This window comes from Zonotrichia leucophrys, chromosome 14, assembly GCF_028769735.1.
Source record: "Zonotrichia leucophrys gambelii isolate GWCS_2022_RI chromosome 14, RI_Zleu_2.0, whole genome shotgun sequence".
NCBI classification, from domain to species: Eukaryota; Metazoa; Chordata; class Aves; order Passeriformes; family Passerellidae; genus Zonotrichia; species Zonotrichia leucophrys.
In genome coordinates this window covers 6,215,121-6,238,354 of record NC_088184.1, presented here as the reverse complement: position 1 = coordinate 6,238,354, position 23,234 = coordinate 6,215,121, and the positions used below count along the sequence as shown (strand labels likewise).

The 23,234-nt window shown below is 42.3% G+C and overlaps 1 protein-coding gene across 2 annotated transcripts in view; it reads right to left on the bottom strand.

Moving 5' to 3' along the window:
- Positions 1-466: 466 nt before the first annotated feature.
- NUBP1 (NUBP iron-sulfur cluster assembly factor 1, cytosolic) overlaps positions 467-23,234 on the bottom strand; it is a 40,344-nt gene continuing 17,576 nt past the window's right edge. Inside the window, exons 1-11 of one of the 2 annotated variants that reach the window (XM_064725545.1) lie at positions 5,894-5,927; positions 5,713-5,814; positions 5,470-5,606; positions 5,203-5,271; positions 4,644-4,676; positions 3,676-3,766; positions 3,362-3,516; positions 2,182-2,292; positions 1,957-2,059; positions 1,185-1,268; positions 467-638 (exon numbers count right to left, since the gene is read on the bottom strand). In XM_064725545.1, coding sequence (XP_064581615.1) covers positions 586-638; positions 1,185-1,268; positions 1,957-2,059; positions 2,182-2,292; positions 3,362-3,516; positions 3,676-3,766; positions 4,644-4,676; positions 5,203-5,271; positions 5,470-5,606; positions 5,713-5,814; positions 5,894-5,921 — 966 coding nt within the window. In that variant the 5' untranslated portion in view covers positions 5,922-5,927 and the 3' untranslated portion in view covers positions 467-585. Of the gene's footprint in view, positions 639-1,184; positions 1,269-1,956; positions 2,060-2,181; positions 2,293-3,361; positions 3,517-3,675; positions 3,767-4,643; positions 4,677-5,202; positions 5,272-5,469; positions 5,607-5,712; positions 5,815-5,893; positions 5,928-23,234 lie in introns of those variants that run through there. The other variant, XM_064725546.1, reaches the window with a different exon arrangement.

Genomic DNA, 23,234 nt, shown 5'->3' with positions numbered 1-23,234 from the left:
GAACAAAACAGAAGTCATGAATCATGTTCACCCACTACTTATGTATAGCTAGAAAGTTAATCTTGTTTTGATACCTGTAAAAAAATAAATAAAGCAGTGCACATGTACTGTAATACTACCCCAGCTTTCACTCTAGACAAAGATCTTTTCCAATGAAAGGAGACATTTAAATGATGTTATTCTGGGAGAGGGAAGGGGCATTACAGCTCACCCTTGTGCAGCAGGCAGAACTAAGGCTGCTGCACATGCCCCAGTGTCAACCCAGCATATTTTAAATTCAACCTCCTAAGTAAAATGTGGGTTGTATTCTCACTTCTTCAACTGCTGCTTTTACAGTCAGGTTATTGGTACCATGACACTGGAGGCAGAATGCACTTGATAATCCAGATGCAGACTCATTTTCACAGCTTTCTAGTGAGGGAAGAACTACAAGAATCTTGAACTTTTGGAAAAAAACATAGGCAAGAGCCTTTATATTAAGAATTTATTTGCAATATACAAAAAGAATACATTCCTTTAATAAATCAAGGCATAAGTTACTTTTCTATAATTAGACATGAGCTACATTTTTGTTCCACTTACAGATTACATTATCTTTTCTTCTTGCAAATGGTGTTGTTCACAGTACTCCTGAATTCCTGCAAAGATGGAGAAAAAGTAATGTAAGTACTATTTCAGTTGTATATCAGGAGTTTGTTGCTGCTGCATCACTCCCCTGTGGTTACAAGTATCTGAAGTTGGGCCTTCCTTACACTGAAAGTAGTTTTAGGATTATTTTAAACAGCACAGCACCAGCTGTTTAGGGAGTTTTTGCAAGGGGTTTTTGTGTAATTACAGTTACAAGTGGAGGCATTGGTCAGTCAGTCGCCTCCCACTGGGTTATGGTGAGCACCCCTCCACACCTGCTCGAGAGCCTCAGAAGGTTTCTCTGAGCACAAGGACACCCCATCTCTGAAAATGAAAGTCTGACTTCTCTGAAGTCAAATGTTGAAACCAGTTATCACATACAATTTCATTATCACTTTAGCAGCCACGGTCTTTGCACCTGCTACTTTCAGAATTGCTGAGTCCTTCTCCTGATTTTATTTTGTGGAACAGTTCCACAAGCTTGTGTAACACCTTTGTGTACTGCAGCAGTGCTCAGAACCGAGGGGATTCATTTGCACAGTGATTCTCAGACTCACTTTGAATGATATTCCTGTAAGACAATGTAGCTGGAGACTCAGGTGCTTCAGCCAAGAAAGACTGGCCGCTGTCACAACTCTTTCCTTGAAGGACAGAGAAAAAACACAGAAACAAAACAACAGGAAAAGATGAGTTTTTCTGGTTTTTAGCCTTTATCCTGTTCCAGTTACACCTCTTCAAACAGCCACCTGCATCTATTCCTTTTAGGAAGCCCTGAAGTCAGTAACAGGACTAGAAATACACTGTACAGTTTGACAGAGGAATAGTACTAGCAGAAACCTTCAGCTGGAAGTACTGAACTGTTCCTTGATGTCATTAATTCATGTTTTAATTGATAAGTTAGTGGGCAAAGAACCACACCTCCTCATGACCCACAAGAGAATTTGGGCAGTGCCAATAACAGTGAGGTTAAGGCACTGGTTTTAATGCTTAACATCTACAAAATACTTTGAAGTGGTTATTATTTCATTCAGTTTGCATTTGCAGGTGACTTCACCAAAGAGAAAAACATGTTGTATTTCAGATATGATTACAGAGCTGAAAAGATGCAGCATGTAATCTTAACTGATTAAGGAAAAGTAAAGGAAATTACCCCAGCACTTTCCACATTCTACACCAAGCTATAGTCATAGTTCCAGTGACTTTTGATTCAAAAAACATTCTATCTAAAAGTGCTAAGAGACAACGGTGCCCACATCAGGGTTTTGCAGCAGTAACATCAGTACAGGAGGAACAACTTGCTTTAAGTGCAGTGCAATAAGTGACTTTTACCTATCTGTGGATCCAGAGGCACTTTACCCAGAAGAGAAACACTCAAGTTCTGGCACATCTTCTCTGCACCACCAGTAGTTGGGGGAAAGATCTGAGATTCATTCTGGGACAAAAAGAAAATCAGAGTTAAAATACTGCAATTCTGAGAAAAGGGCATTGTTGGAGCAATGTTTGCTATCCAAGCAATGCCAAGGAAAGAACACTGTAATACACAGCCAGCCTTACCTTACACTTGGGACACACAAAGCCACTCATGTTCTCCACCACACCTATGATGGGCAGCTTCACCTTGCGGCAGAAGTTGATCTCCTTCCGAACATCCTGAAGTGACACTTCCTACAAATACAGCAAACACTTGTATTTCAGCTGTTTCATGCTGAATCCATTCAGTAACCTCCATAGAGCTACTGTATAATGGATTATTATTGCTGCCTTCATATTTTTAGGAACACAAACCTGTGCTATGAGCTCCATCAACAGAGCAGGTATAACACTTCAAGACTACTGGATGTGGTTCTGTTTTGAAATCTGACTCTAGTCAATATTCACCCACATTTGTGTTTTTTATCTCCTATGTTCATCTCATATCTTCCTTAAATGCAACTTTTTCACATTTTCATCTTACAGGACCCTTGGTATTCTCCACAGAGTGAAGACAAGAACCACCAGGCTTACACTAGTTACCTTTTTTCCAATAAATTTAAAATATTTTATTCTCTCCTCAGAGTTTTCACGCATATGACTCACCTCATCCATTCTCCCGTTCCCTTCCTCCTTCACCACCTCTCTGGTATTCTCCTCAACACTTTGCTTCCTTTATGTGTTATCCTTTCTGCTGTTATAGAAATACTTCATGTCACATGCTAGTTTGATCTCCTGTTCTGTTCCAAACCAGACATGAAAACCTCTGTTTGAACTTGGTGTGTTTTTAGTTACAGCTTTCCAGGGGCTGGCTTCTCTTTTAAAAATGCACATGACAAAGCTGCCTACTTTGGTGGGTCACCTGGAGGTGACACGCTACTTCACAGGTGTCAGAGAGTGCACAGCTTATCACTTAAAAACAAAGCTTCTAACAAACATTCTTCTGAACATTAAGCTGTTGGTGAGTAAATTACAGATCCACAATGGTGTTAAGTCTGATTCTGAAGGAGGAAATGACACACTGCATTTCCTTTCACCACACTGGTCTCAACAGCTTTTGACTGTGAGCTGCTGTGGTTTAGTGACCCATGTGGATCCCCATCCCTGACACATTCACCTAACCCACAGACCAGCTGCAGGGGCAACACAACAAAGTCATTTCCCTGAGATGCTGTACCCTTAGATTCCTGTGAAATCAACAGCCTGGAACCCCAGGGCTGCCTGGAAGTGCCATGATGCTTCCCTGGTGGGCTCTGGCTCACACCTGGGGGGTGGTGACGATGACAGCGCCGTCGATGCGGGTGGCACTGAGGTACTGCACGATGGACAGGTGCTCATCCGACGTCCCTGGGGGCGTGTCCACGATCAGGTAATCCACCTCACCCCAGTCCACATCACGCAGAAACTGCTTGATCAGCCCTGCAGGAAAGGATAGGAAGGTGGAAGAGGAAAAAGGTATCTTCCTGTATTTGACATTTCTGGGTCTTAGCTAACTACCCTATCTACATGACTAAACATATTTCTACACTTGAAACCTTTCAAGTATGTAAATTACTGCTGAAAACACGCAATACATACCATTCTTTTTTGGTCCTCTCCAGATGACAGCATCATCAGGACTACTAAGCAAGAATCCCACTGACATGACACCTAAGTTTTCTTCAACATACTGAAAGAGAAGTAGAGAAACATAACAGTGAAGAAAAACTAAAGAAACAAACTCTGAACCCCTATTTTACAGAAAAAGCAAATGAGGGGGAAGACATTAACGAAATAAAGGCAGAGAACTTTATCTTTTATCACAGGGCATTAAAAACTGCATCCTGTGCAACACTTACTAACTATACTAAGAATGAAAAAATGAAATTGTTACAGCAGTTTATGGAATCACTGGGGACAACAGAAGGATAAAAGCAGCTTTCTCTCTCAACACCAGCTGCCTTTCTAACAGCATGCACACTACAGGGGATCTTTACACAACCAACAGTACTGCAAAATCTCTGCATATTCCAAAGATTAGTAAGGTTTGCCTTGGGTGCAATATACTTCTTGGCTGTCACAGAAGACATGACACACTACAGCATGTTACTCCAAAATAACAAACCTGAGCAATTTATATTTATTGCCCATATTGCAAAGTCAGTAGACAAGGTAATAAAACAATTCTAGAAATACAGTACTACTGTAATTAAGAAATTTAACACTCTGATCTACATAGTCTATATCCTGATTCTATATGATATGTATCTTGATTTTATAGATCTATTCTATATTCTATAAAATCTGGAAATACATTCTATAGTGTTCTCTAGATATTCCATAGAGCATGGACATAGGTTATATAGATCTATAGAATCTGGACATGCAGCATCTGTAGATTCTATGCCCTATATCTGTAGATTCTATAGAATCTGGATATTTAAGTCATTAGAAGAAGAATTAACAAGAGTACTCCCTGCTCCTCCCTCACTCTTTTTTCACTGTAGCAGATGATGCCCAACCCAAACACACCCAATGAACTTTCTGAAACAACAGCACCAACTCACCACTGGAGACCATCCAGACCCACTCTGATGAACCTGAAAATTGAAGTGATACACAAAAGCTGCAATAGCAACAAATGGCAAACAAAACATAAACGTAAGTCAAACCTGGGCAAAGAGCTCTCCTGCCTGCAGGAACAATCCTGCTTTTGTGGGGCAGCTGAGGTAAAAATGCAAGAGCACCAGATCTCCATTAATGAGTGAACAACAACTGTTCAACCATTATGCAAGTTTACTCATTACTTGCATTTGTAAGAAATATTCAAGGGCTGATAAAGCACATCACACTAATACCACTTGTGTAGTAGTTTCAAGTAGTCAGCATTATGTGGCTGACATGCAATGAAAGCTGGTTTGCAGAACTGCTCATCCTGAAAGCAGATGACTCTTTTGCAAAATATGTTATGATAAACTTCTACATCTCACCTCATTTCCCTACCACTGCCCCACATTTCCCATTATGCACTCCTTTTAGAAGCTCTACATCCAAAAAACCTGAATATGCTAATGAAAAACAGAGAAAAAAAACCTCCTTGAACAATATGTTTGAGCATTCACTCACCTGTTCTCCTTCTAGACCCATAATTTTAGGAATCGATGGCCCACAGATATCTATGTCGAGCAGAGCAACCTGGAAAACAAACCAGCCAACCTGCCCCACTGGAAACAAGGTAGCACAGGGCTGTCTCTAAAGGTAATCTCATGCAATGAAATCACTCCAGCAAGACTCATCCAGGAGAGTCAAGTGAGCAGGGACACCCGATCGGTACCTGCCCGCAGGTGCGCGGCCCTGACCCCGCCGCCCGTCCTGTCCGTGCCCTCTGCCCACCTGCTTGGTCTCGTCCGCCGCCAGCCCGTGCGCAAGGAGGGCGCTGAAGGTGCTCTTGCCCACGCCGCCCTTCCCGGAGAGCACCAGCACCGTGTGCCGCACCGCCCGCAGCCGCGCCCGCAGCTCCGCCGCCTCCGCTGCGGAGACACCGCGGAGACACCGCGCGGTCAGTGCGCCCGTACCGCCCCCCGAGCCGGCACCGCGCCCCTCCGGTGCCCCCCCCTTAACGGCCGCTGCACTCACCCGGGTCCGGCCCGGCCGCGCCGGCCGCGCACAGCCCCTGGTTGGGGCATCCCTGGCAGGCGGCCGCCCTGCCCGCCTGGGCACTGCCGGTCCCGGGGCACTCTGCAAAGGACAGCGAGAGCTGGGCCGCGAGTGCCGTGAGCGGGGAGCCGGGCCCGCTCCGTACGGCCCCGCCGCTCACCCTCCGGCGCGCCCGGCGCCTCCGCCATAGCACTGCGTCACTTCCGCCACCGCCAGCGCTGGGGGCGGGGCCTCGCGCCTGCGGTGCTCACCCGCTGCCGCCTGGGGGCGCTGCCGCCGAGGGCTCGGCTGAGCCGGGGCATCACTGAGGGACTCAGTGACACCAGTGAGGGACTCGGTGACACACGAGAGCCCTGGTGACACCAGTGAGGGACCGGTGACACCACGGGAATCTCCGTGACACAACTGAGGGAGCCAGTGGCACCACGACAGCCCCCGTGACACCAGTGAGGGACCGGTGACACCCCGGAGCCCCGGTGACACACGAGAGCCCCCGTACACCCCCGGAGCTGTGTCGCGGCGGGCTCTGCCCGGCTCACCCGGCACTGCGCACAGCCCGCGCACTGGAGCTGCCTTGGGCAGAGCGATGGCCGGGGAAGGGCGCGGATCCGGGCCGGTACCTCAGGCCGGTACTGCAGGCCGGGTGCTCCCGGGGCCGTGCCCGCCCGGCCGCTGCAAGAACCGCGCTCCAGTCTTGAGCCCGCTCCCGGCACGGCGCTGGCCCGCTGCCGAGGGAAGCGTTGCACAGCAATACCTTCACTGTTGTTGCATTCCCAGATTATGTATCATTCCGGTAAAATCGCGCTGTTGCGGTATTTCATGGCAATTCTGAGTATATTAATTCTGTATCCTGCTGATACGCCATCTCAATTAATTGAATGGGTACATTTATTTGGAAGATTACACTGCTTTTACTTGGCCAATCAACTTCTAAGCAATTATGAAGGTCGCTGTACTTGGTACATTAAAAATAATAAAATCATTTTCCAAATCCAGGAAGTGTGCACCAGCTGGTGATGCGATCTGGACCCTATTCCTGACCACCTTATCCCAGTCGCTGCTCCCTCTCTCTTTCTCCCAAATCTGCCTGAGCACAGCCCTGTTCTCTCTTCTGCTCCTAACATCACTACTGTAAAAAGGATATTTTCCTGATCCAAGCACAGTTGGAAGTCTCAAATACTCCCATTTCAGACCAATTAGTCCCAAAACTTGTTTGTTTTAATATACAAGTGTGTAAGTTATTATTTGAGATGGTGTCGCCTTGGAAATAGAAAAGAGTATTTGGTAATATTTGGAAAGGTACCATCACAACTTGGTATTAAATCTGTCTTTTTGAGAGAATTATACAACAAAGTTATATTTCCTGTGGCTCAGCACTTCAACACTGCAAGCTTTTTAGAACGAACACTCTAGGAATTAAATAAAAAACCAAGCCAAACACAAAACCAGTAGCTGTCCACCTACTGAAGAACCAAAAGAAAACAAACCCCCAAACTAAAACAAAACAAAAACCCCACCATAACAAAACAAAAGCCTAGAAAAAAAAATGAGAATATGTTTAGTTAAGGTACTTGAGGAACTTTCAAGCATATTTTCCTCAGGTAAAGCTCAAGACCACTGGATGTTTGTACAGCTCCTGCACTTACTCCTCTGTAATTACCTTCCATAGGAGACTAATGAACAAAACACTGTTATGAAGTGGAGTCAAATGTTTAAGCAAATTCAGATGTCTGTGGTAGGGGAACTGGCCAGTAAGACATATCTGAGAAGTTTACACTGTACCTTGCCCTTGAAGAAGCTGGCTTGGTGTGAGACCACAGCCCAGTACAGCACTTCAGGTCTGTGCTTCCTCTCCAATGTATGGATTAGATTCACTGATGTCAGCAAGACTTTCCACATTTTAAACTGAGGTACGTGTCCAAATATTTTTCTTTTGGGTCCAACAGATCATTCCCCATTCCTAAGATTATATAGACCATTCCCCACAAAAAGCACGAAAAAGGAAAAATTAATTCCTTCCTCAGCACCCCTCTTCCTCTGAGCCAGCGAGGGCTCCTTGTGCAGGGCTCTCTGGGTGAACAACAGCCTTTAGAGTGTTTTAGGGGGGCATTTCTGCTCACCTTTGATCCAGCTCTATCCCCACATCAGGCAGACTGATGGTAATATGGCAATATTTACTAAAAATATCAATGAGTCACCTGTCTTCCTGATGCTTTGGAAAGCAAGGCTTTGTCTTTATCAATACTACTGTATTCTAGCCCAAGGCCTGACAGGCCTTTCTTGCTTTTGGAAGAGCCAAAGGAGATGAAGTTACACCAAAAATTCCTTGAGAGTAAGAAAGAAGAGACAGAGCAACATATTTCCCTCTTTGTGATCAAGGTAAGCGGAAATGCTTAAACATATTTTCCAGTGATGTACAATTTGAGTTATGTTAAGTGAATCTGTCCCCCAAAACACAAGAGATGGGAAACCACAACTCTGATCTGCTCTTTTCTTTCTCACTTACAGCAGTGCTGGCATGAAGGTTCCCCCTGAACACCTCCTCCTTTTTGCACTGAGGCTTTCCCTCATGCCACACAGCTACTAGGTATTTTTCACCCTTGTGGTTGTCTATCATTAAAATGACAAACATTAAAAGCTATGAGTTCAGTGAACTCACACAGGAGGCCAGTGGAGATGATGGTAGAGCAGCTCCCTCTAGCCAAAATTACAGCACTGAGCAGTCTCAAGTCACTGTAAATGCCAGCAAACTTTAACATGGCATTATAGAAAGCTAATGAAAACAATTTGTTATTTAGCACAACAGCATTAAATGTGGTTTAGATTAAAGGCTTCCCCCTTCTCAGCATGAAAAGCGACACACAGATGACCTAGAGCAGGATCTTTCTGACAAAACTCAGGTCCATTTTATTAATGAGAAGTGCTCTAACCTGAGGAACACATTGGACAGCATCAACTGTTGCCCTGGAGTGGAAAAAGCAGCTGAAACTGAGTGTGAGTAGCTACAGTAGCCTTTCCTTTGAGTGCTCGCTGCTGAGCACAGGCCCTCCCCTTACAGCTGAGGGTGATGTAGGAAGAAGTGGCTGCTCTGTCTCAGGGCCCTGCTCTGCCCCGGTGTGAGATCCGAGCCCAGCAGTCACTCCCTGCCTGCTGCCAGTGGCCGCTGGTGGAGGGCAGCAGTGGCACCTGAGCAGGGCTGTGCTCGGAGCTGCTTTCTCAGAGACAGCTGTGCTGTGCTGTCCTCACCCCCCAGCTCCACTGGAATGTCCCCTCTGGTTCTGATTTACTGTTCTGTGCCTTTCAGGTTACAACTCCGCACCAAATCAAATCAAAATCCAGCTGAGGTGCAGGTAAGGGCAGTGCAGCAAACAGCACATCAGTGTCTGACACAGACGTCACGTACTGTCTGTAAAAGAGCTCGGGTTGTTGGGACCTTTGTGCATTTGGCACAGCCTTAAAGTTACAGATTGACACAAAATTACAGAACTAAAGTGCCCCATTTGTATGTGGTTTAAAACTGTTGATTCCCATTGGTCTCGTCATTGCAAGAGCAGTGGCAGCAGCGGAGCAGTTTGCAATAGAGGGCAGTGTCTCTGTGCTAATGCCTTGTCGGCTCCCTGAGCACTAACACAGCAGGAATCCAGCGGTGAATGCACTTCATAATCTCAAATGATAACGACTCTGTCTTGTTGGAAGGAGAAAAAATAATCGGTATTATTTGTTTACTTATGTTCTGTTTTTCATTAAAAGATCACCTCATTCACTACTGAAACGAGGGCATATCCAAAGGAAACTTGGCAAGCATTTTGCTGACTCCAGTACCACTACCTACTTTTAGGATTAGCCATGAATAAAATTATTCTTGTCAGCTCTAGTAAAAAGCAGATTAATGTGTATAAATTTTGCAGACCTTTTCCTTTCTCACCATCTATTATCCAAAAAACGACATTATTCATTAAAGTTTTCCTGAAACCCTTTGGCAGTCTGAGACATACCTGCAGCACTCAGGAGCAGAGCAAGTACCTTCTGCTTCAAAAGACCCAGATCAATAAATTACAGTCTGAAAAAGCAATGTTAAAGAACAGATCAAGTACTAAGTATTTCAGATAGTCAAGATGGAAACCTACTTAGAAATTTAATTTTCTGATGGAAAAATAAATATAATCCATCAGATCATAGAGAACGGGAAAGAAACCCAACCCCAAATATCCTGCAGGAAATAGACTGAGATTGTCTGGGTCAGTAGCTGTGAGCGGTGCCAGCTCAGATTCAGTACACTCATTTATACACTTTACTACTGTATCAGGCTGGTTACCTGAAGCTTCTCAGAGCAGCTGCCTAAGTAAGTGTGCAGCACTAAGGAATTCCAAATCACTTAGGAAGGTCAGTATTTCAGCTTGGAGACCCTACAGATTATTGAAAAAAATGCTACTGACATGAAAACACTGACAAAACCGAAAGTAACCTTTTCTTTTTGCATTCTTTGATAGTTACTCTTAGTGTTCAATTAAAATCTAGAGTAATGTGAACTGAAAAAAATAGTGACTTATCCCTGCAAAGTTTAATGTGCAGACCTAATTCTTAGCATAAAGCTTTGTACGGAGAAAGAAGACTAAATGCAGACAGATTTGTCTCAGCCTTTCAATTTGGTGAGTAAAATACATGTACTTTTCATAGAATACATTAAACACTTGGGTGAAGAGAGATGTGATCTAGCAGGCAAAGCAAGGCATTAAAGAAGTGGTGAATTTAGGTCCAAAGACAGCAGCTTACAGCACACCAGCAGTTTTGAACCAGGGGCTCAGGCTGCAAGTTATTGGAAATCCCTGCTGAGTGCTCCAGCTCCTGCATCATGGGCTGAATCCAGAGCAGACAATATCAGGTGCTCTCAACATGCAGGGGCCAACTCTGTCATGCTCTGAAAGGAGTGCACAGCTGGGGAGAGGTGGAATCATTTAATCTGTATTAACCTGAGCTTTAATAATCATGTTGCAGAAGTAGCAGATGCAAAGAACAAACTCCAAAGACAACTGAGGTAAGATTCACTAAAAGTTGGCCACTGCCTATTATCTTCTAATACCCAAAGGGCATAGGAATGTTCTGTAGCACTTACATACTTCCTGAAAAAGCACCTCCTCACAAGACACACCTGTATTCCCTTGCCTGGAACAGCCTGTGGCTCACAGCCAGCCTGAGAGGAGCCTGCTCACAGACAGATGTCAGGGTTTTACAAGGAACCTTGCAGCATCTGCCCAGAATCACACACTGGTTATGGTCATTTGCAACTTACATGTTTAAAGTGGAGAAAGATATCTTAGAAGTTTTTTTTTTCTATTTTACATTAATTTATAATACTCCCTGGCCATTTCCTGATGTAGAAATTGTACATTAATTTTTTTGCTCTGAAACAGTGAACAAACTTTGGAAAGTGTGAAATAAAGAGGCCCTCAAAACAGCACATTCATCTGTTTTAGAGGAAGAAGATAATTGAGCTTTTGCACTTTTGTTTTGCAGCAGCCAGGGAACAGCCCAATCAACTAAAATTCATATGTTGGAAGTATATTAATTGAATTTTGAAACATATATTCTGAAGTTAACCTGAAGTTAACCTTTGTACTGACAGATAAAATTTTGTCAAGCAGCAAGACTCATCTGCTACTTTCATACAGCTCCACTTAAAGTTCTATACGTTTTTCCATTAAGATTCTTTCTCTTACAGAGCAGCCTCACGTTCACTCATTTTTTCAATGCACATTTGGAAACAATAGAGTTTTCCTGCAATTCTATTTGTCATAAGTAGTTTAAAATGTTTTCAGTTTATTTTTAGGGACTCTTAGGAAAGTTCAAATAACCAGCTAAATATGTGTAAGATCACAGCACTTAAATACATTTTCTTTTTCTTTCTCTCCCCTGTCTACAAAGCACAAAAGATGTAGTTTTTCTTGTGTACTTTAGCTTTTATATGATCTGACCAGCTATAGTCCTTTATGCCTGAATTAGCTATCCATCTAAGTTTCTCGTGGATTTAAATGTATGAACATTTGCATCACATTTTCCATTGGTGTTTTCTATTGTTTTTAAATGCCCCTTTATAAAATAATTTCTGGCAGGAGGGAGCACAAGTGCATTGTGAGATATTGACACACAAGCAGGAATTTTGTCATGGAGTCCAGCGACAACTGAATTATAATGGAAAAACCAGTAGCTATATCATTAAATAGCAATAATCAACTACCTGGGGAAACTTGAGTATTTGTATTTGTGTAAAGAATAATTTGTTTCTATAGTATATGTGGATCAAACACATCAGAGAAGAATAAACTCTTGTTGAGGAAGTTTCTGTTGAGTTGTTAATTAGCACATACATAGCAGAGACACTTTACTCCTCACAAGCTCCACAGTAATGGAGTTACAACAGAATTACAAAGTGCTAGAGTGAAAGCAAACAGCTTATGCCAGTGAGGAGGAATTCAGGCTGGTCAGCATGTCTAAATAAAATGAAAATGCAATAGGTTCACTGAGCAAAACCAGAGCTGGCTAAGATCTGGGTGAAGTTACATGGTAGAAGTCCTGGTAATTCTCTGGCTCCTGACTATACATCAGAGGAACAAGAGGAAGCAGAAGGCAAGCATCAGCAAGCATCCTGGAGCACCCTTTCTTCTTTCTCCAATCCATAATAATTAGAGAAAGAAGCACTGCTAGGATTGCTGCAATAGGACAGCCATTGGCTTAGTTCTTAAATTCTACCACAGTTCTGTTCTTCCACTGGGAGTGATTATAGTGAAGGCAGCTACTACAGTTCCTGCTCCCTTCTCCTCCAATAGCAATTAGACAAACCGTGCTATGAGTTCAGGTTTTGTGTTTATGAAATATCAATCTTTCAAAGGCTATTCTTGCACTGAGTTCTCAAGCAATGGATGCCACTTTCAGACATACTCCTTTCTGACAAATTTTCCTAGCTAAGCAGGCTAGCTCCATAAAATGAGAGGAAAATCAACATAGTAATTATTTGCTATCTTGGAAGCAAAAAAGCCTGCTATTTTAATGAGGTCTGGAGCCCATTTTGGAATGAAAAATATTTTTCTGATTTGTAAAACAGCAAAATCTTTTTCAGATCAAAAAAGTCCAACCAAAACCCAACCCCAAAACAACATACTGGGACCCTCCTGCAACCATTTGTTTCTAAAATCAGTACCCTGAAAAAGGAAATAATCAAAAGCTACATAAGAGAGTAAACAGTGTGAATATGGTGCTGATCTACAAATGACCCCATGCTGAAATGGCATATTTTCTTCTGTTTATATCCCTTGCACATAAAAGACTATGATTAATTTATCTTACTAGATACTGGGATTAATCTTGGTTATAACATTTGAGGTCCATCCAGAATTTGGGTAGTGGAACCCTGGAGGTGCTGGAGGCAGAAGCCTGGAAGCCCTGGTGAGGTATCTGGCAAGGGTTAGGTCACAAACCCGAGAAGGCATCACAGCTCCTCTGCATTTCATCATCACTGGGCTCAGAGCAGGCGCTCATTTGGGGATGCAAACATTCTGAGGAGTTCAAGCACAGCCTGGCACTCTGCTCAGACTCAGAGCTGCTCTCAGAGCACATCCTCAGACTGGTGAACAGAAAACAGTGTGGGCACAAGTCACTGTACAAGAGGGGGGTGGTACATTGCCATCAACATGCCCCAAGAAACACTCAGTTTATGCCAAATGATGTCGTGGTAAATGTATTTTAGATTTGGTGTAAAAGGACACAAATCTTTAGGAAAAGAAGGAAAGCCTTTAATCATAGTGCCAGCCCTCATTGACATGTTTGCATCTGCTTTCCACAAAGTTAATATTAGCATAAATAGTTATCTTGGCTTCAGCCTCCTGGAAGTACCAATAGGCCAGGCTGTTTATGGACATGAGCTCTGGGAATCAGTCAGAGCAGGCAGCAAGGGCCATGTTTACCTAGCCCAGTACTGGGGCCATGTCTGAACAGAGGATTAGCTCTTCCAGCTCCAACACCTGAATGTGCTCAGGGCTGTCCCATGCCCAGCACCACCCTTCCTGCAGGCCTTGCTGTTTCAAGGCTGGGAGCACAGGGATCAGAAAGATGCTAGAAAAACACGTATATATTAAATAAAATCTTGAAAAAATAAACAAGTCATCAGGATTCTGAGTATTTCCACTGAGCTCACTGAGAATGCTTTTAGAAACAGCTTCATTGTGCTGGGGATTTTTATCCCTGGGGTGAGAAAAGGCAATTTATTATATCAATATAGGAAGGAATTTGACTGTCACTTTGTTTTTTGCCTATATTTTTACTCTCTACCAGAAGAGCCTACAGTATTGCCTACAGTATTTTGTTTTAGTAGCTTACTCCTCAGAATGTCTATGACATGACAGTAAAACCAGTCAGGTTAAAATTATTTTAGATTCCAGATCTGGATTATGCTTTCAGTTGAAATATTGCAAGTTATCATAGTACTTTGAAATAATGTGGCATATATCCTAAAATTAATTGTGTAATCATTCATGAGTATTTATTCAGTCAAGTATAATATCAAAAAATGTTAAATTTTACAAAATAATTTAGGCAAAATATTTAGTGAAACTGACTGAGAAGCAAAGTATTAAAGGAATTTAAAAATGAAAAGGCACAAGTGTGTTCCTCCTACCACATTACCTGGCTGCTGCTTTTTGCATTCAGATAAGAAACAGTGGGCTGACCTCAGAACCAACAAAGAAGCAAAGCCAGGCTGCAGCATTTTGGAAGTGCTTATGTTGTACCCAAGCCTGCCCTGAGTTCATGATGGAATTATGTGACTGCTCTCAGTCTAACTGTATCCAGGCACCAAAAACCCCAGACTGGTGGAACGAGAGAGCAGCAGGAGCAGTTTTCCCCATGCTCCCAAGGATGCTGCAGCACAGAACTTTCCTCATGTCCTGGAAGGGAAAGTTTCTGGCTGGGCAGTGCTGGGCCAGTGCCTGCCCTGCTCCCGTAGGAACTCCTGCTCTGCAGTTGTTGTTTGCTTCCTGCCTCTGGAGGCCAGCCAGCAATGACGTGGCTGGTGCAAAGCTGTCTGGTGATCCTCACCACCAATCCCTCCCTGTACAGCAGATTATCTAAACCACTCCAGCCAATGTGTGGTCAGAGTGACTAATTGAAAACTGTTTGAACAAAACTTCTGTGATGCATCGGAGGTGGTTCCCCTGAGGCCATTTTTTCTTTGTATGTCTTAAATGTCAGCGCTTTTAAAAAAAATAAAATAAAAATTCAGGAACACACAATGAACCTAACCCACATCCACTTACATGCAGCCAGGCAAGGCTTAAAGATGGCTGTTTCAATTTTGAGTTCACAGCCAGGCTTAAACAATATTTTTTTAGTGAATGAGTGTATGAATGAGGAGTTTGCTGTGTAGCACTAACCAGTTTCCTTGGTTGTGTATAATGTACTTGCAGACATTTTCTTGAAGAAAACATTAATTTCATCCTCTTCTCTAACTTCATTAGAAGCAATTCATTGTAAGAGAGCCTGTAACCTATCCCTATTCACCAAATCAATTAATTCATGGCCCCATGATGACAGGCCAGGCAGTACCAGCATGGTGCTTGCAGGACACCCTTACCATAACCCAAGCACGTGTGTGACCTGAGGCATTGCTCTGGGATTTGGTTTCAGTGTCCTGACTCATTGCTAACCACGTGCTCTGAACTGTTTTAATTGCACTGTTTCATTGTTAGATTTGCTCCATGAAGATGAATCACCATTTCCAGCTGTTGCCCAAGAGAGAAAGTGTTACTACCAATACAGACCAAAGGCTGAACCACAAGAAGTCTTCTGTTCCTCTAGAAGTAGAAAACAGGTAACCCACTCAATACTTTCTGAAACTGAGACATAACTGCTCAGTTCCTAGTTGGCTGAGAAACATGCTGCTTTGTTTCATTGTTTTTACTTTAAATTACACTTTTTTTTTTAAATTGAAAAGAAATGAATGTGTTTACAATGTGCTCCCAGTTTTAAGTAGCATTAATGTAAGAGGCCAACATCCTCACAAGTCCCCACAACAGATCCACACCAGGCTTTGGCTCCTTTGCAGGCATCAAGGCGTAGCATGGGAAACAGGGCTGTGCTGGCAGGGGGTGTAACACAAACACAGGAAAGGAGGACCCTGCTGAGCAGCAGGTGGCCTCTGGAAGCACTGGGGATCCTTTCCTCACAGCCCTGGTGCATCCCTGCAGGCGGCTGGCTGCACCTGCAGGGGAACAGTGGGAGCAATGGGTAGGACTGACAGCCTTGTAAACCTCTCCCTGACACACATCTGCTCACCAGTGCTGCCTGGGAGCTGCACCTCACCTTTGCAATGGATGGGTGGACACACAATATAAAATAATCAAGTCCTGATAACAACACAGGTTCCTCAAACTCTGCTTCTGAGCAGCAGAAGACCCAAATCCTTGGTGCTCTCAGGGAAAAGGAAGGATGTGGGCTTGGTATATAATCAATTTTTAATGTCATTAAGTCTCTTCCTGTAACCAGAATATTGTAGACAAGATATAAAACAATGTTTCCAACAATGCTCTTTTATCATAAGCAGTTCCTCTACCAAGCAAGTAGCTACCAAAGTGCACTAAATTACCAACATAAATATTTCCTCTAAATCCCAGCTAGCTTACAGTGTTTAACTAACTGAGAAGGAACCACTGCAGAATTAAATTATAAGGAGAAATTTACTGCCATTCTCTTCACTTTCTTCCATTCTGTGTTCTCTCCATATCAAACCAGATTTCTTTCCCTGCAGTCAATAATCTGTAAAGGCTTAAAGGCTTTTTTTGGGTGAAGGCTCTCTCAAGCATCTCTGTGAGAACCTACCCTGGACACAAAGGGCTCAGTACAATGTGAAAATGTGGCTTCAAATGCTCAGTCATGTTCACAGACTGCCACTCCAGGGCCCAAGGTGATTCATTTACTGCAGAACTGCTTTGCTGGAAGGGCTGAGTGGGTTTGGACAGTGCCAGCCAGGAGATCTTTGCCACTGCTCCTCTGTACAGTGTCAACAAGCCCATGAGGAATTGGCCTGGGATGCAGGCTCCTGGCATTCTTAACTCTTTGGGTTTTGTCTATAAATAATCTTTCAGCAGCAGGAACTAATTCAATTTTCAAACCACACACATCATTAGCAAATCTGGTACAACTTAGTGTGTAGACAAGATCTAAATAGCAGAATAATTTAAATCACATTATGCCATTTTTAGTGGTTGATGGAATTCAAGTTGCATTGATTTTAGTAGACTGGCTGAGAAAATCCATGAGTTCCCTTTGACCTCTTCCACTTTAAAGCTACCTACAGGAAAAGCTTGAATGGGTTTACCACACTGGCTATAATGCTTACTGATCAGTAAGGGTAACATAATTACCAATAGGCTAGGAAATATAAACATTTTTCCCCTTCTGGAGCAGCTACATTTCCCTACTTAGCAGCTACATTTACTGTAGGAGCAGATCATTTGTCATTTCTGGTACCACCACAATCAATTAGGTAGGCAAGTTAGCCAGTATAAACATTTTATTAAAAAAAATCCAACAAACAGAACAGAACAAGATGGTCTTAAATATTAATACACAACTCCAGTTTTATACTCACTCTGAGTTTTGTTTCCCATGTCCTCCCTGAAAATCTCTTCCACAAAACTGTCAGCAGCATTAGGATCGATATGAGTCTGGTCGACAGGATTTCATGTATCCAAAATACCAAACAGGTTTTAATTGGGATCATAAATGCAGAGTGTTATTTACCCCTTCTTATGCCCACAACTGCCAGTCATGTTGATATTCTAAAGGGTCCTGTCTATAAAAAAAAGGAAACTTCATTTGAAGTCAGTGGAACATTACAATGTCTCTGAATTTTTCTTCAGGTGGAGTGAAAGGACATTAATATGACACACTTAAAACCCAGAAGTACCTGAAAGTTCTGAGTCAGTCCAACTCCTGTGAGCTCCTGGATTATGTAAGAGCTTCATAAATGTCCCCCGGATACTCAGAAGTATTTTAGGCTTAACATATGTGCAAGTGTTCGGTCAGACTAATACAATTTCTAATATTTTAACCCAAATGTTTATGTAAGTACGGTGTTCACTAGAAGGAGTTATATTGACAGATAATTAGCATATCCTGTCCTTCCTGAAATACATATGAATTTTACTGTACTACAGCTCCCTAAGCGAGATTAGGTTCTGTTGGATGCTTTGCTGATCCAAATCCTTGAATATTATGTTCATCAGATCTCCAATTAGAAATTGTAATCCTGACAGAGTATTTGAAATTTGGACACTTTTATCCAATCAGAATTTTTGGTTGAACTCACAGCATAAAATGTATTTTCTTAGAGATAAAATTCTGAGAAAGTAAAACCATTTGCTACTTCACTTTCTAGGGATTTTTTTCTTTTGAATTATTTATTTCCCTCATGGTTTAAAGGAAGAAGAATTCAGCCTTATAGATCGGCTGCAATAGAGAAAGAAAATATCAAATGAAGCACTTTTTTGTAACATGTAAATGTTATCTGAGTTGCTGTTTATTTTAAAGGAAGTGCTGATGTTGGCACTTGTTCCCTGTGTGTGCTGCCAGCTTTATAGTTGAAGGGATTAGACAGAAAACAAATTAATAAAGTCTAGTTTTTCTGCAGTTAAACAACTGTGACTGTCCCAAAATCAGTTAAAAGTGGTTTCTGGAAGAAATCAATCTTTCTTACAGTCCATAGTGCACAGAGAAATGAACAGAAGCCCAGTTCTGTCAGTATGAAGAGTTTACCAGCTCAGCAACTATGCAAGAGGATTTGCCACATCTCCACTGATAAACTGTGGCCAAGATCTGCTCTTGATTTCAGAGCTCCACATTGAGGGGTTCTGACAAGTGATTGTTGTTACCATGTTTCTGTGCCAAACCCAGACTCACCAGCACATCCTACCCCACAAGTTTAAACTATCATGAACTACACCAACACTGGCTGGTATCATCCATACCAAATGTGTTCTACAGGTGTTCCAACCAGCCATGAGCTCCTACAGAGGCTGCACAAGTGAGGCTGCAAGTGAAGATAGCAAGGAAATCTGTCAAAGCAGAATGGCCTAACCCACTCTTGAAGTCAGCACAAGGGAGAAATCCTCACTTCTCACAGATGCTCTGAAAGTCTGGCAGAGGTTTCATATTGACACAGTCCAAGCCAGCTGTACAAACCCTGCCTGAAAGCATGACCTGTCTGCTTTAAAAGCAGAAATGTGGTGAGGGGCTGCTGAAGTTATGTGAGTAACCTGTCCCCTTTTCTCAGGCCACTGAAGTTGACACTATAATTAACATCACAGAGCCTTTAAAGAGATGTTTGCAAGAAGCTCTGATACTCTGCAGCTGCTGATCCTCCCCAAATCAATACTGGAAGATGATTCCTGGGAAGGCAAACTCCCTCTTCATGGACAAGAACTGTCAATGTGTGCCGAGTCTTCCCCTATGGCTCACCAGCTACACTTAACAGTAACTGCGATACCTCAGTGCATGCTATAAATTGCAAAGGTTGCAAATATTTCCTGATGGAGATAATTAATTACTCTGTTTTCTCAAATAATGAAGTCTATAAACTACCATACTACTATAAACTAACATCAAGCTTCTTTCCTTTAAATAACTTCATATTCTCAGCTGTAGATGCTACTAATTAAAAAAGAATTAGTAGAATTATTTAAAGAGAATAAGACCATGACAAAATACAGGAACAGATGTTCTTAAAGTGCCCAGAAATTGTCCTTCAGTCTGTCAGTCAAGACTGCTCAGCTTTCTGCTTCTTAGTGGAGCTCTGCCTTTGAGGGGACAGGAGAAGGGTGGAATGGGCTTTGAGGTGTGACTTTTCTGGATGACAGCTGAAACATATTAACAGTGCAGTAATCATAGTAAAGGATTAGAGGAAGAGCTGGTTGGTAAGGCATCCTGGCTGTTTGGGACAAAATAGAATAATAAAGTTTTACTATTATTTATATTTCTTCCTGGATTTACTCAGCCATTTACAGAATAAGTGGCACACTACAGTTCTAGTAATTGAACAGTTTCCTACTAACTCAGGGTCCACTCTACATGGCAGCTGTAGGAGCACACAAAATGCATTTTGCACTGGGCAGAAGCCAAATCCAAAACAATGACAGATTTGAAAGTATCCTGAATAAACTGGCTCTGTTCCTTATCCTTTGTTTTGTGTGGGTGGTGGCCTAATCAGGTTACCACCACAAGTGCCCTGGCAGGGCAGCTGGGGTGCACAGTGATGTGTGACATGTCCCTGCGGCCAGCCCAGCTTGTCACAGCGCGGCTGACACGCAGGTTCTCCCTTCAGCTAAAAAGCAGTTTCTCCTGGCTATTGGGTCAAACCATTCACACAGCAACAATGTTTCTAAAGATTTTAAATAATAGGAAATAATTCTGGAACACAAAATTGGAAAGTGACATCCAGGCTTCCTTCTGGTACTCATTAAACCCATCTCTCATAGACCACGCTGCATTTCGATTTTTCCCAGGAGGATGCCACAGTCAGCTTCAGGTGGCTATGGAGAGGGCAGTCTGCTCCATCCAGCAATGCTGAGGGGTGGCTTTCTGGGATGAAGTTTTCTGAATGCAGGCAAAGTTCCAGAAGTAACTGAGTTACTGAGTAAGTGAGTTTTGTATTGCAGTGTTTGACTGAAGAGCAGTTCGAGGGGTCCTGGTGATGTGTGGCTGGACACAGGAGGAGCTGTGTTCCTGCAGACTGCACAGGGATCTGCTTTGAATCACCAAGTCCTACCTTGCTGCTTCTTACTCAGAAACACTTCACAACAAACTTCTATCACAGAACCCTCTTGGGACGTGACTTTAGGGAGGAGTGAGGAATCTCACTGTTTTGTTTCCCAGCAGGGAAGATTGTTTCCACTGGTAACATTTTTCTCCCTCTCTATGCCTTTGTATGGAGGCAAGGGAGATTTTATCACTTGCTTCTGTTACTACTAAACTGTGGAATAAAGTACTTTATTTGCATTTCATATACTATTTTTACAGTGTATGAAGAATAATATTTGTGTTGAGCTGTTAAATATTGACAAGAGTCCCACCCTATTTATCAAATACTGACAGCTGACCAAGCAAAGGAGTTAAAAATTATTTGGAAATTTGGATCTTCTTGAAGCCTTTAAATATATTTCTGGAAGTTGGAGGCTTTCCCAGTTCACACAGCTACTCTAATAGCTAGACATATTTTCTCCCTTCCTTATGCCAAGAACTCAATTAAGAAATATATAGCAGAAGGGAGGCACTTCTAAGGGACCTCACTTTTTTTTTTCTCCACTCTTAACAAAAGAAAAAAAGAAGGAAAAAAAAATCTTTTTCTGAAAACAATCAACATAAGTGAAGAGCCAGTCTGAATTTGAAAATATGGGGACTTTGGGATGGAGATCATAGGGCTGAACAATAATTCTGAACATTACAAATTCCAGCTCCTTCCTGATTGCGCCTTTGTTCAGCAATGTTCTCTCCAAGATTTTGACTCTGCTTTTGGGTGGAGACCTCACTTGGTGCACTGTCAGTGCAAACAACACTGAAGTGTTTGCTCATGGTGTGAATTCCTTCTCAGAGTGGCTGCCTAACCCCAGGGAGCCACGACAGCTGGTGCTGCTCTTGGAGAGCACCACTTGGAGTACAGGAATTCCTTGAGATTCACCTACCAGCAGCAAGAACAAATCTTCACTGAGCACTACAAAAACAACACTCTACAAAAATCATCTTCTTCCCTAAATCTAACTGAGCAGAAGATATGAAGTGTATTATCCTAGTGATAACAAATCTCCAGTGGAAAAAGTGCTCTTATCTTTTTAAAGTCATATCTACACATGCAGCTCTTTTCAGTTTGTTGATAGCAAGCAACTGCTTTTAAAAAGTAAATGGTTTTCTTTAGGCTATCAAAAAGGAGGAGACTTTCATGGACTTTGGCTATAAAGCTATATAAATCCCAAAAGACTACAAATAATTCACTATTTGCTCCTTAGAAGCCAAGATAGATGGATAATGCAGAAAAATCTTGTTCTGCCACTGATTTACTGAGTAAACAAATTTACCCTCAGCCTCCAGAATCATTTAATCCCAGCTGTGATGGGAATATGTCAAAGGAAACACATTTCTAACAATCATAGAGATACTCATGCAGATAAACCTGAGAATCTCTTATAAAACCTCCCAAGAGAACATAACATTTTTTTCAATAGATATCTCTCCCTGTGAACTAGATCATTAATTATGGTACTCATATGGAACCACAGACATCAAGAAGCCAGATCTACTGCATTTCCATATATAAACCCAGAAATTTAATGTGCAATTCCATAATTCTTCAAAGATAAGATCTGTTATACAGCAAAGAAAGTAATGTAGAAAAGACCAAAACCTGTCCCTGCCTGTTTGATACAATGAGATAATTTTAGTTCCAGACAAGCCATTTCCTAACATTATCTAAACTATAGCTCATAAAAGTTTATGGACTCAAATTCCAAACAGAATAAGAAAACAATGGCTCTCAGTATCTTCACTAATGATAACAACAGTTGGGTGCAATAACATTGCTGATTGCAGTGAAGGCAGTTTATTTTACCCAACTCTCCTAGCAGCACTTTAAAAAATAAATTAAAATAACAGCAAAGCAGCAGAATTTGTACAGGTGGTATGCCCAGCCAATCAATATATGTCAGGGTGCTTGTATGACAGGGCTTTTCAAAAACCTTCCCATGTGTCAGCTTGGAAGTTTTTAACCAGAAGATATTCCACATTGCCTAGTATAAAAACCTAAGTGTTATCTACTTGGAAAAATAGTAATCTCTCAGAAGACCCATTTCTGATACCATATTGAGTCCAACCTTTTCAAACCCATGTCCTTGGGCTTTTTAAATTTGAATTTGAATCTAGAGATAATGTCAGACTATGAGCAAAAGCTTATTTTTGTGCAGCAGAGACACACAAAAAGCCCATGAGATCTACACTCTACATGGACACAATGTCACTATCATTAATCAGAACATGGTCTAATGATTCTCTCCCTCTTACTAAGTATCAGTGAGCCCCTGGAGCAGTTAATGAGTGCAGACAGGGTGGGCTCAGGTATAGGATGGTTAATACAACATAGCACTGATGAAAAAGGATTTTCTGGGATTTTCTTCCCACCCACAACATCACAGGCATGAATTTAAAGCTTTAAATTCATGACCATGCATTTCCCAATACAACAGAACTCCTGGCAGCTCTTGGAAACAGTGGCAAAGTGCATCGAACCCACGCTCAGCAGAGATGAGATTTCAAATCCCTGTACCCTGGAATAGGAGACCTATGTGTCTGATGGTTGAGTTTTTAACTCAACCTCTGATGGTTGAGTTTTTAACCTCAAGCAGCTCTGATAACTGCTCATCACTGCACACATGGGTTTTGGCACATTTTTGTTCATCATTGCAAGGGAA